Below are 13,027 nucleotides of genomic sequence, written 5' to 3'. Positions count from 1 at the left end.
ATGTCAAGATGCCCCATTGAGATAGCACTCGTACAGTTAGGGGTGAAAACGGATCGGATAGTGTTTAACCCATATTCGGATCTGTATTTTTAGTTCGGATATAGATATTGGACGGATAGTAAAATTTAAAACCATATCCTAACTAAACAGATACGGATAATTTTCGGATAAAGGATCGGATCTTAAACGGATATTGATTAAATTTTAAATAATTATAATATTTTATTTAAATATAATTAACACAAAATTATTAAGAGTTTTACAACAAATAATTTTTTTGTATGTCAAATATATAAAATTAGAGAAATTAATCTCTATAAATAATATATAATGTATTATTAGTAATAATATTAATACTTACTATTTAAATAAGCAAACTAAAAACTGTAAATCATTTAAAAAAATATGCGAGTAAACGGATATCCGATATCCGTATCCGAATCCGAAAAATTTATCCGACCAGTATCTGAATTTTTTTCAAAAATTCTATCCGTATCCGAATCCGAATCCGAGTCGGATAGAAATGTTTTATCCGAATCCGATCCGAGTCGGATCGGATAGCGGGTCGGGTCGGAGTTAATCCGACAAGTTTTCACCCCTACGTACAGTACACGAAGGCACTCATCTTTAGCTTTGTGATACCCCCTCTTGATTAGGGAGAAGCTAATGATAGCCGGTAAAAGAAGCATCAACATTGGCAGTTATGTAATTAATCTTCAAATTCCAAGTGCACTTCAACTAAAAGAAATAAAATCTGTTAGATTTTTACAGCATTGCTGGATCATGATTCAATTAGGGGAACCAAGAAGCACAATTAAAATCAAATAAACTGTATGGTCTGGAGGAATAACTAGTCATTGATTACATAAGCAAACTTACTTAACAATAGCATACTTACTAATATAAGAAGAGAGAATTGCATTTACATATGACTAATTAGTCCTCCACCCCCCCTCCCCCCACTCCATTTTTCAAGTAAATACAAGAGGAATATAGATTGCAACAAGGCTACTAGTGAGATAAACAAAAGAAGATGCCGTCGGCAGTAATATGGTGACTAACCAAAGTGATGAGAATTAATTATACCAAGGGGGAGGAACTGGTCATAGCAGAGCAACAGAAGAAGAGAAGCTTCAAACATGGTGCTTAGATTGGATTCATGTGTCAATCAACAATAATATATACGAGGAATATGGGCGATCTTGGGCCAGTCCTCACCTTTAGGTTCTCGGCACCGCTCCTCCAAGACTGGGCAACCGGACATTGAAATACACAAAAGTGACTCCGGCAGACGCGTCGACAATGACAAGATACCGGGGCAGTCTTTCAAAGACAGGGTAAGGAGAGAGTTTGGCAAATCGGACAGTGATGAGATATATGGGCACTTGTATAGCTCTAGCTGCTCAAGGGAGGAGAGGCTCTTCAAGATCCTTGATAGAGATTGGACTTTGCAATCGTATAACAGCAGACTCTTGAGGGAGATGAGACAATTGAAGTGCTCTTCGTGGAAAGATTCTTCAGGACAAGACCACAAGAACAACTCCCTTAAACCGACAAGGCGTTTACTATTATTACCAGAGAGCAGCATCGAGAGTGTTGCACAAGAGCTAATTTCAAGCTGCTCAATTGATGACAAGTGGAAAGCCTCGGAGGGAGGAGCTGCTGCGAGTCTCGGGACATCTTCAATTCCTCCTAGGGACCTCAAGGAGCTATCGTTATGTGCTTGGGAGCAATCCAGTGCAGAGAGCTGTGGGCAATCTGTGATACTCAATTTCCGAAGTGTTGTTAGGCCAAACAGTGACAGAGATGCCAGCGATGACCAGTTGTCGAGGATCAGAGTGTGTAGGTCTGGTAGATCTCCTATGGCAAATCTCTTCACATTGCAGCAGAAGCTAACGCTAAAGGATTGCAGCGAAGGTGGAAAGATGACCCGACCAACTTCACTCCCCATCATCTCCAACTCCAAGCTGGGGCAGGAGGAGATTTTGAGTCTTTTCAAGGAGAGTAGGGCAAGTAAGCCTCCGAGAGTTTTAAGACAATGGCAGTCAATAATTTCTAGATCACATAACACCATCAACTGATCAGTCGGAATTGTTGTTATTGTCCTGATTCCCTCTAACTTCAAGGTTTTGAGAGAAGTGAGCCCTCCTAGGCATAGAGATAGTGCCCCATCTGATATATTAGTAGACGCAATCTCCAAATGTTGAAGGGTTGAGGGCAACCTCAATTCCCTATTCTCTCGCCTCCCAAAGATTGTTTCTAGTCTCTGCTCTTGGCAAAGACAATATGCCTCCCAAATATGAAGATAATCCACTTGCATTGACATTACCTCACCTTGCAGGGCTGTGGCACATGTCTGAAAATCTTTCGGTATGTCAACTTTCTCGGATTCCATCAACTTCTTTACATCCAAACAATCTCTTACTACCATCTCTCTTATATTACGAATATCTCCCATTAATTCGAGTGCCGACTTGAGCTGAGAACTTCGTACAACTGTCATTATAGATTTAGTTCTGTCATCACTGTTATGTAGTTCTTCCTCTGAGGCAAATACCAATAATGGACAAGATTTTATTACTAGCTTCCTGAGACTCTGAGGAAGCAAGGGAAAAGTCCTGAGGTTGGGGAGACTACGGATTTCCAGCTCTTGGCAATGAGGGAACAATTTGCTACTGGTTGGAAGATCTTCAAATGAAGTATCGCCAAAACTGAGAGACCTCAAATTCTTTAGGTTTCCCTCACTTAGCAACCAACTAGGACAACCGAAAGACTTGCAGCCACTAATCTTCAGCTCTGTCAGATTTGGAGGAGGTTGGAGACCTTCGATAACCTCCAAATCTAAATTCATCCTGCAATCACTCTCATTATCGTTGCACCACTCCAAGCACAAAATGTCGAGATGCTCCTTAATTTTTAGATTGGCTCCATTTGCCCTGTCCTTGCCTTCAACTTTCTCCAGACCGGAAATAGTAAGTGATCCTCTGAGCTCTTTCAGGTTCTTTAGCTGCCCGATATCATACCCCTTCTCCTTCTTTACTTCAAAATATTTTAATTCCTGGAGGGATGTTAGCCTCCCTATATCAGGTAATGTTGAGAGGGCCTCATTTTCTGCCTTCAAATGCCGCAAATTGAATAGATTCCCCAGGCTTCTTGGTAATACTACATGTTCATAGGGCAATCTCAATAATTGCAAGTAGTAAAGCTTACCCAAAGACGCAGGCAACTCAGACACAGCACTCCAATAGAGATCTAAGTAGCGTAAATGCTTTAAATCTCTTATAGATTTGGGTAATGCTTTGATGCTCCACTCAGATAGATCCAGGACACGTAGTTTCTTAAACTTCCTCGTCACAGTTAAAAGAAGATCATTGTCAAATTTGCTAGACGGCCCAACAACAATAAGAGTGCGCAGGTTTTCTAATTTATGGAAATCCAAGCTTTCTTTCCTCATACTTTCACTCCAAATATAGAGATGGCGAATTGTTGAAGGGATTTTTTCTGCATGATCACCCTCTATTCTAAGACAGTCTTCCTTTGAAATATTTTCAGCCAAGTCGTGAAATAAGTCATGCATACCATAATATTTAATATTGCGATAGTCGTCCTTATGTGGTTGCAAAAAAGAACCTGATACTAACTCACCAAAATAGTCATTTCCGATGTCCTCCATTATCTTACTATTATCCGAGGGAGTGATGAAGCATTCAGCCATCCACAGATGAACTATCTGTTTCTCTTGGAACTTATAACCTTTAGGAAATAGGCTAAAATAAGAGAAGCAACGCTGAAGGGGAGCATCTAGGCGATGGTAACTCCACATCAGAGCATTTTGAGTGTTGCTCAAATTGTCTTGCTTAAGAGCAGCTCTCCAGAAGTTGGGTTGCAATCTTTTACTCAATTGTCCACCCACTGCTTTTGCCGCCAAAGGAGATTTACATAACTTTTGCAAAATCTGTTTTCCTATCTTCTCTAGCTCCTCCTGTAGATGTGATTCACTTAATTTGGTCCCTCTAAAAGCATGATGCATGAAAAGTGAGACAAATTCATCCTCCCCTAGATCCTTCAGTTTTATGATACTTTGGGAATGCAATGCTACTGGCATATTTGGCATATTCTCTGGTCTTGAAGTCACTAAGATCTTGCTTCCCCTCTCTCCAACAGCTAAAGGAGCAAGAAGTTGTTCCCATTCCGCCTCATTCTCTGATTTATAGCACCAAACATCGTCTAATACAAGTAATATCCTCTTTGATTTTATCATACCTGTAAGGGTACTCTGTAGCACATCGAGATTCTCAAGACGTGGGCATTCCTTTTTGGAAGCAGACTCTATCATCTCCCTTGTGAGTTTAAAGACATCGAGCTTGCGGGACATGCAGACCCACATCTTAATGCCAAAATTATCGGCAACTCTTTGATTATTGTAGATGAGTTGTGCAAGAGTAGTCTTGCCGGCACCCCCGATGCCAGTTACAACAATAACCGAGTAGTTTCTTATGCTAACCATGCTCAATTCAGGTTCACAATCTTCAGATAGGTTTAGTAAATGTTTATCTATTATCTCGTCGCGCTCCTTGTCCCTTCCAATCACATAATCTGGGGGTAGTGAGGTGGTGACATTTACTCTACTTTTACTGGTGATATCATTGGTCATTCCGTTTCCAATTCGCACTCCTCCTAAGAAGTGTTCATAGAATTTTACGGCGTCAGCAGCAACGTTTTCTAGCTTAATCAAGCTTTTTCTTAGCTTCTTGTTTTGACTTGAAATGATCTTGGACAGTCCTCTCCCAACTTTCCTAAAAGGTTTAGATATGGAATTAGAGTTGAGATCGTGCACCTTCTTGTCGAGACGCTGGTATTTATACAAATCTAGCATGTCCTCTGCCTCGTACATAGCATCCTTGAGCTTCCTCAGCCATAGTTTTAGCTCAGCCTTGTGGTTGTCGTTGCTCCTCTCCGCAGCCTCGATCACGAGATGGAATTGGGGAAGGATGGAGGTCTCCAGTCTTTCCTTGATGCTGTCGTCGCCAAGCCCAAGGCCAAGGTAGTTGAAGCCCTCGTTGAGTAGCCTACTGACTATGGGAGATGCCACCCACCTTGCTACTGAAAGCGCTACAGCCTCCGCCATCGTTGATTTACTAAACAAGCTCCAGAGAGAAAGAAAGAATGAGATGCAGCAAAAACTTTAGACAAGCGAGACAACGACCACAAAGTCAACCCACTTTGCCTCTATTCTGCATCTGACAAATACAAGACGATCCCTTTCTCTAGCATGAATTATTGAGGGTGTGAGCTGTCACATTAGAGAAAGTATTCTCTTTTATGCACAGCTAAGTTAGCTGTGTGGAAGTTTGTTTAAAGTAGGTGGTTGGTGACAATTATTAGAAGCTATCATCAACGTTCTCCAACAGTTGGTAGATCTTATTAATGCAGCCCACCCTTAATATCCACGCGTTAATTCTATAAGTTTCTTTTTTTGTAAAAAAAAATCCTATTATAAGGATTCATCTTCATAATTATTTACTTAATACTCCTTTTTCTAATTAAAAATGCAATCTTCCAAGTTTCCTTAACAAAAATTCTATCGACTTGTACTAGATGTCTGAGGGCAATTATTTATATCAGTATAAAATTATGTTTTAAAGACTTATTGTGGCTCGTTTTTTAAAATTGCTGACTCGGTTATACGACCCATATATTAGAGATACATAATCTATCTGTCTAATCTATGATTAGTTTACAGACTCATAATCATTTTAAAAAAGAGGAACAGATAAAATACTAATTATCTATGAAATGCATTGAATTTATTAGTGGTCGCAAACTTGCAAATTAAATAGTAGTATTAAGAAATGCAAGACTTCTTTGGGCAACTAGTCGTAGCCACATTCCCCACATTATGGAGTTAGTTCACACGCATATAACTCGTTTATTAAACATAAGTATTGAGTTAGATGAACGGCTGAGACGTATCACCCTTATTTATTGTTGGGCATTAAGCTTTATTTTTGAGTTGTTAGGGTTTAATATCCTTCCTTTGCTATCAGATTTTATACCTCTTAATATTTTAAATAAAATTATGCCTACAATCTTTCCCCTCAAAAAAATAAAATTAAATTAAAATAAAAAGTTGAAGGCTATTATGATTTTGCGAGCAGATAAAAATGTAGATATGAACTTTCAAAAAATCCAGGCTAAAAACTACTGTGTTCACTGCATCATTTTAATGCAAAATAAATTCATGCTTGCAAACATCAAAGAGAATTATTAATCCAATAAGAGCATGCATTTTCATGTGAACCAGAGAAGGAAAATAAATTGTGATACAGAATGTTATATGTAAGCAACCAACATCATCTCAATAAAAATAAGCAGCACAGAGATTAGTTTAATGAGATCATTAAACTGGTCTCCTGACCAAATCAATCCAAAACAAAATAAAAGGATCACAAAGAAAGCTAATAATGAGTAGTAGTACATGTCCCCAAAGTCCACAGAATGATCTTTACCAACAACAGTAGAGAAGAATCCGAACAGAATACAATCAAGTAACAAAAAAGGATTAGCCGACAAGTAATAAAACAAGAAGCATGAGCATACTCAAGATACATGAATTGCTTCCAAGATTCGAATTAAAGAGAGAGAAACCCAAGAGCAGAGAATGAGGGATCCAACTAAGGCGAGCCTCATAAATCAAGCATTTCTGGGTATTCGAACCAAGGACATGGATGTAACCATCAAGAAACTCCAACGATAAATTATAATAAATTAAAAAAAGAATATAATATACTAATCTTATATAATAAATTATAAAATAAAATATAATTAAATTATAAAAGTCCACATCTTTCGCAGTAAAAATTGTGTCGCTTTTTAGATTCATTTAAGAAAAGTCGGCGTTGGTATTAGTACTGCCGACGAAACGAAAAAAGGATTGGGTACGAACATGGATAACACGGCAACGCCATACTCCGCTTTGCCGACTTTCTCCCTGGTCCTTTCACGTACAATATAGAAATTTCCTTCGCCACTTCGGCAACTGTCCATGTTTACCACCATAAGGATGAAGAGAAGCATCAAACGTAGCAGTTATGCAACTAATCAAAGTGGTCACACATAGCCGTTTAATCTTCGAATTTCAAGTGCAGTTTAACTTAAAAGAAATCAAATCTGTAAGATTTTTCCAGCATGACTCGATCATGATTCAATCATAGATTTAGGGGAACCAAGAGACACAATTACAATCAAGTAAGCTGTATGGTGTGGAGGAATAATTAGTCGTTAATTACATAAGCTATCTTAGTGTAACAATTACATACTTATTTAAGAAGAAGAGCAAATTAGATTAAGACATATGACTAATTAGTCCCACCTCCTCCATTTTCAAGTAAATAGGGCTAATATTGGGAGAAACAAAAGAAGATGACATCGGTTAGTAATCCAAAGTGATGAGAATTAATTATAAGGAGGAGGAACTGTTAATAGCAGAGCAACGACAGAAGAAGAGAAGCTTCAAACATGCTTGCTTAGATTGGATCCATGTATCAATCATAGATGGATACGCGAGGAATATTGGCGATCTTGGGCCAGTCCTCACCTTTAGGTTCTCGGCACCGCTCCTTCAAGACTGGACATCCAGATATATCAAATCTCCTAAGTGACTCTGGCAGACGCACCGGCAATGACAAGATACCGGGGCAGTCACGCAAAGACAGGCGAAGGAGAGAATGAGGCAAATCGGACAACGATGAGATATTTGGGCATTCTCGCAAGGTAAGATGCTCAAGGGAGGAAAGGCTCTTCAAGATCCTTTGCAGAGACTGGACTTGGCAATTGTACAATGACAGACTCCTGAGAGAGATGAGACAGCTGAAATGCTCTTCGAGGAAAGATGCTTCAGGACAATCTGACAAAATCAAATCCCTTAAACCGATGACAAGGGATTTACTATTATTACTTGAGAGCAGCATCGAGAGTGTTGCAGAAGAGCTGATTTCAAGCTCCTCAACCGATGACAAGTGGACAGCCTCGGAGGGAGGAGCTGCTGCGAGTTTGGGGACATCTTCAGGTCCTCCTAGGGACTCCAAGGAGCTATTATTAGGTGCTTGGGAGCAATCGACTGAAGAGAGCTGTGGGCAGTGCGTGATGCCCAAATACTCAAGTGCTGTTAGGCCAGACAGTGACAGAGATGCCAGCGATGACCATTTGTCGAGGTGTAGAGTGTGGAGGTCTGGTAGACCTCCTATGGCAAATCTCTTCACATTGCAGCAGCTGTTGTCGCGGACGGTAAGGGATTGCAACGAAGGTGGAAAGATGAACCGACCACCACCTTCACCCTCCATCATCTCCAACTCCAAGCAGGGGCAAGAAGAGATGCGGAGTGCTTTCAAGGAGAGCAAGGCATGTAAGCCTCCGAGTGATTTGAGACAATGACAGCCATCAATTTGTAAATCACATAATGCCATCAAGTGATCGGTCGGAACTGTTGTTATTGTCCTGATTCTCCATAAATACAAGGTTTCGAGAGAAGAGAGCCCTCCTAGGCAAAGAGATAGTGCCCCGTCTGTTATATTAGTAGAGCAAATCTTCAAATGTTGGAGCTCTGAGGGCAAGATCAATTCGCTACGCTCTCGCCTTCGAAAGATAGCTTCTAGTCTCTGCTCTTGACAACAATAATATGCCTCCCAAAGATGAAGATAATCTACTTGCATTGACATTTCCTCACCCTCCAGGGCGGTCGCAAATGTCTGGAAATCTTCCGGTATGTCAACCTTCTCAGATTCCACCAACTTCTTAACATCCAAACATTCTCTTGCTACCTCGGTTCTTATATCTTCCGTTAATTCGAGTGCCGTCTTGAGCTGCGAACTTCGTACAACTGTCATAATAGAGTTCTTTCTGTCGTCACTCTTTTGTAGTTCTTCCTCGGAGACAAACACTAGTAATGGACATGATTCTATTACTAGCTTCCTAAGAGTCTGAGGAAGCAAGGGAAGCGTCCTGAGGTTGGGGAGCCTTCGGATTTCCAGCTCTTGGCAACGAGGAAACAATTTGCTGCTAATGGTTGGAAGAACTTTAAAGGAAGACTCGTTAAAATCAAGAGACTTCAGATTCTCTAGGCATCCTTCGCGTACCAACCAACTAGGACATCTAAGAGATTTGCAGCCATCAATTTCCAGATTTGTCAGATTTGGAGGAGGTTCGAGGGCTTCGACAATTTCCATATCCAAATTCATCCGGCGATTATTCTCAGTACCACTGTCCCACTTCAAGTACAAACTATCGAGATGCTTCTTATCTTTTAGATTGGCTCCAGTTGCCTCATCCTTGCCTTCAACTTTCTCCAGACCGGAAATAGTAAGTGATCCTCTGAGCTCGTTTAGGTTCTTTAGCTGCCGGATATCATGCCCGTTCTCCTTCTTGACTTGAAAATATTTTAATTTCTGGAGGGATGTTAGCCTCCCTATATCAGGTAATGTTGAGAGGGCCTCATCTTTTGCCTTCAAATGCCGCAAATTGAACAGATTCCTCAGGCTTCTTGGTAAAACTTTAACTTTATAGGGCGATTTCAATACTTGCAAATGGTGAAGTTTACCCAATGACATAGGCAACTCAGCCACACTACTAAACCGGAGATCTAAGTAGCGTAAGTGCTTTAGATCTCTTATACATTTACGTAATGCTTTGATGCTCACATTAAATGATAGATCCAGAACACGTAGCTTCTTTGACTTCTCCATCACCGTTAGAAGAAGATCACTGTCAATTTTGCTAACTGGCCCAGCAACAATAAGAGTACGCAAGTTTTGTAATTTGTGGAATTCCAACATCCCTCTCCTCATGCTTTCTCTCCGAATATAGAGATGGTGAATTGTTGAAGGAATTTTTTCTGCCTGATCACCCTCTATTCTAAAACAATCTTCTTTTGAAATATTTTCAGCCAAGTCATGAAACAAGTCATGCATACCATAATATTGAGTAAAGCCATAGTTCCCCGATAGTTGCAAAAATGAACCAGATACTAACTCATCAAAATAATCATTTCCTATGTCCTCCATTCTCTTACCCATTTCGGAGGGATTGATGAAGCCTTCAGCCATCCACAGATGAATCATCTTTTTTCTTTTAATAGTACGGCCTTTAGGAAATAGGCTGAAATAGGAGAAGCAACGTTGAAGAGGAGCATCTAAGCGATGGTAACTCCACATTAGAGCTTTTTGAGTATCGCTCAAATTATCTTGCTCGAGAGCATCTCTCCAGAAGTTGAGTTGCAATCTTTTACTCAATTGTCCACCCACTGCTTTTGCCGCCAAAGGAGATTTACGTAACTTTTGCAAAATCTGTTTTCCTATCTTCTCTAACTCCTCTCGTAGATGAGATTCACTTAATTCGGTCCCTCCAAAAGCATGATGCATGAAAAGTGAGACAAATTCATCCTCCCTTAGATCCTTTAGTTTCATGATACTTTGGGGACGCAATGGTAGTGGCATATTTGGCATATTCTCTGGTCTTGAAGTCACTAAGATCTTGCTTCCCCTCTTTCCAAAAGCTAAAGGAGTAAGAAGTTGTTCCCATTCCTTCTCATTTTCTGATTTGTAGCACCAAACATCATCTAATACAAGTAGTACTCTCTTTGATTTTATCATATCTGTAAGGGTACTTTGTAGCGCATCGAGATTCTCAAGACGAGGACATTTTTTTTTGAAAGCAGACTCTATCATCTCCCTTATGAGTTTAAAGACATCGAGCTTGCGGGACATGCAAACCCACATCTTAATTCCAAAATTATCGACAACTCTTTGATCATTGTAGACGAGTTGTGCAAGAGTAGTCTTACCGGCACCCCCGATGCCAGTTACGACAACAACCGAGTAGTTGCTTCTGCTAACTATGCTCAATTCAGGTTCACAATCTTCGAATGGATCTAGTAAATATTTATCTATTATCTCGTCGCGCTCTTCGTCCCTTCCAATCACATAATGTGGGGGTAGTGAAGTGGTGACATTTACTCCACTTGCACCGGCAATATTATTGGCTGTTATGCTTCTAATTCTCACTCCTTCCAAAAAATGTTTATGAAATTTTATGGCTTCAGCGGCGACACTATCTAGCTTAATCAAGCTTTCTCCTAGCTTTTTGTTTTGATGGGAAAGGATCTTGGACAGCCCTCTCCCAACTTTCCTAAAAGATTTAGATATGGAATCAGAATTGAGATCATGCACCTTCTCCTCAAGAAGCTGGTATTTGCACAAATCCAGCATGTCCTCCGCCTCGTACATGGCATCCTTGAGCTTTCTCAGCCATAGCTTTAGCTTAGCCTTGTGGTCGTCGTTGCTCCTCTCCGCAGCCTCGATCACGAGATGGAATTGGGGGAGGATGGTGGTCTCCAGATTCTCCAGTCTTTCCTTGACGTCGGCGTCGCCAAGCTCACCAAGGTAGTTGAAGCCCTCGTTGAGTAGCCTACTAACAATTGGAGATGCCACCCACCTTGCTACCGAGATCGCCACAGCCTCCGCCATTGTTGATTTGCTAAACAAGCTCCAAAGAGAGAGAAAGAATGAGATGCAGCAAAAACTTAGACAAGCAAGATAACGCAGAAGAAGAGGCAAAGGAAGACCACACAGTACAACCCACCTTTGCCTCTTTTTCATCATCCAAATACAAGTGGATGCTATTTTGTTAAGTATCCCTTTCTCTAGCATAAATTATTGAGGGTGTGAGTTGTCACACTAGAGAAAGTATTATCTTTTATGCACAGCTAAGTTAGCTGTGTGGAAGTTTGTTTAAAGTAGGAGGTGGGTCACAATTATTGGAAGCTATCATCAACGTACTCCAAGAGTTGGTAGATCTTATAATGCAGCCCCCCTTAATTTTTAGTGAATTTTTCAGTGCACTACTACAGGAGCATTGCTTAGATTATTATGCTCATTTATTAAGAATATCGATTCAGTTATCTAATCTATATATTAAAAAGACTAAATTCTTTTATTTAATCTATAATTATTTTACAAACTCATAATCATTTAAAAAAAATACTAATTATCTATGAAGTGTGTTATATTTATTAGTGTTAGATAAAATTACAAATCAAATAGTTGCTCCAGAGTCTGATTAAGAAATGCAAGACTTCTACCCCTCTATGGGTAACTAGTCTTAGCCGCATTGCCTGCTGTATGGGCCAATGGAAACTAGGTTATTTACAAAATAAAAAGGGTCTTTCAATTTAGAGATGGCAAGTATGTCGGATTTGTTCAAGTTTAAGCTAAATCATATGATCCGTTCAATGAGTTAGATGAATTATTTAAGTTTACTCAAATTATAAATAAATTTATTTGGGTGATAAATTGGTTACCTCAATCATAATCGAGTTGGCGGGGTATAAATATATTAAATAGGTTAAGATAATAAACATGATTATTAGGGCTATCAAAAATAATTGAGCTAGTCTGAGTTGAGTTCGGTTCGATCAAGCTTGGTTCGTTAAAACAAGTCAAGCTTGTTTAGTAAGCTATGCTCCAATCTAATTTCCGACTCAATTACTATTTTATATTGCATAACATATAATATCAGGACTTAGTGTTATGCTAATCTTATGTAACCAAATATGTGATTTACTCAAGTACAGAGAGCTTGTTCAAAGGATGGATTGTCGATCTCAACCTATCACCCTTGTGTTGCTGGGCATTATGCTTTATTTTTAAGTTGTTAGGACTTGATATCCCTTCCTTTGTTATCAGATTTTGCAACTCTCTAATGTTTTGAAGAAAATTCTGCCTGCTTATCTTTTCCCTAAAAGAAAATTCATACTTGCAAACAATCCAGGCTAAAAACTACTGTCTTCACTGCAACATTTTAGTGCAAAATAAATTACAGACATCAAAGATAATTATCAATCCAATAAGAGCATGCATTTTCATGTGAACCAGAGAAGGAAAATAAATTGTGATACAGAACAATATGTAAGCAACCAACATCATCTCAATAAATAACCAGCACAGAGATTAGCTTGATGAGATCATTGAACTGG

General features: G+C 39.5%; 2 protein-coding genes across 2 annotated transcripts; both read right to left on the bottom strand.

Moving 5' to 3' along the window:
• Positions 1–853: 853 nt before the first annotated feature.
• Positions 854–4,976, bottom strand: LOC140761551 (putative disease resistance protein RGA3). Its single transcript, XM_073098926.1, has 2 exons — positions 4,838–4,976; positions 854–4,677 (listed from the first exon to the last, which is right to left on the bottom strand). Exon 2 carries the CDS (start codon positions 4,652–4,654, stop codon positions 1,169–1,171), a length of 3,486 nt encoding a protein of 1,161 aa, XP_072955027.1. The 5' UTR covers positions 4,655–4,677; positions 4,838–4,976; the 3' UTR covers positions 854–1,168.
• Positions 4,977–7,544: 2,568 nt separating this feature from the next.
• Positions 7,545–11,519, bottom strand: LOC140761261 (putative disease resistance protein RGA4). The gene has a single exon (XM_073098523.1). It carries the CDS (start codon positions 11,517–11,519, stop codon positions 7,545–7,547), a length of 3,975 nt encoding a protein of 1,324 aa, XP_072954624.1.
• Positions 11,520–13,027: the final 1,508 nt, after the last annotated feature.

Source organism: Typha angustifolia, chromosome 6 (assembly GCF_048772165.1).
Source record: "Typha angustifolia cultivar Huaian chromosome 6, ASM4877216v1, whole genome shotgun sequence".
In the NCBI taxonomy this organism is placed as follows: domain Eukaryota; kingdom Viridiplantae; phylum Streptophyta; class Magnoliopsida; order Poales; family Typhaceae; genus Typha; species Typha angustifolia.
Note: the sequence above shows the minus strand (reverse complement) of the source record. Positions and strands in the feature narration are given on the sequence as shown.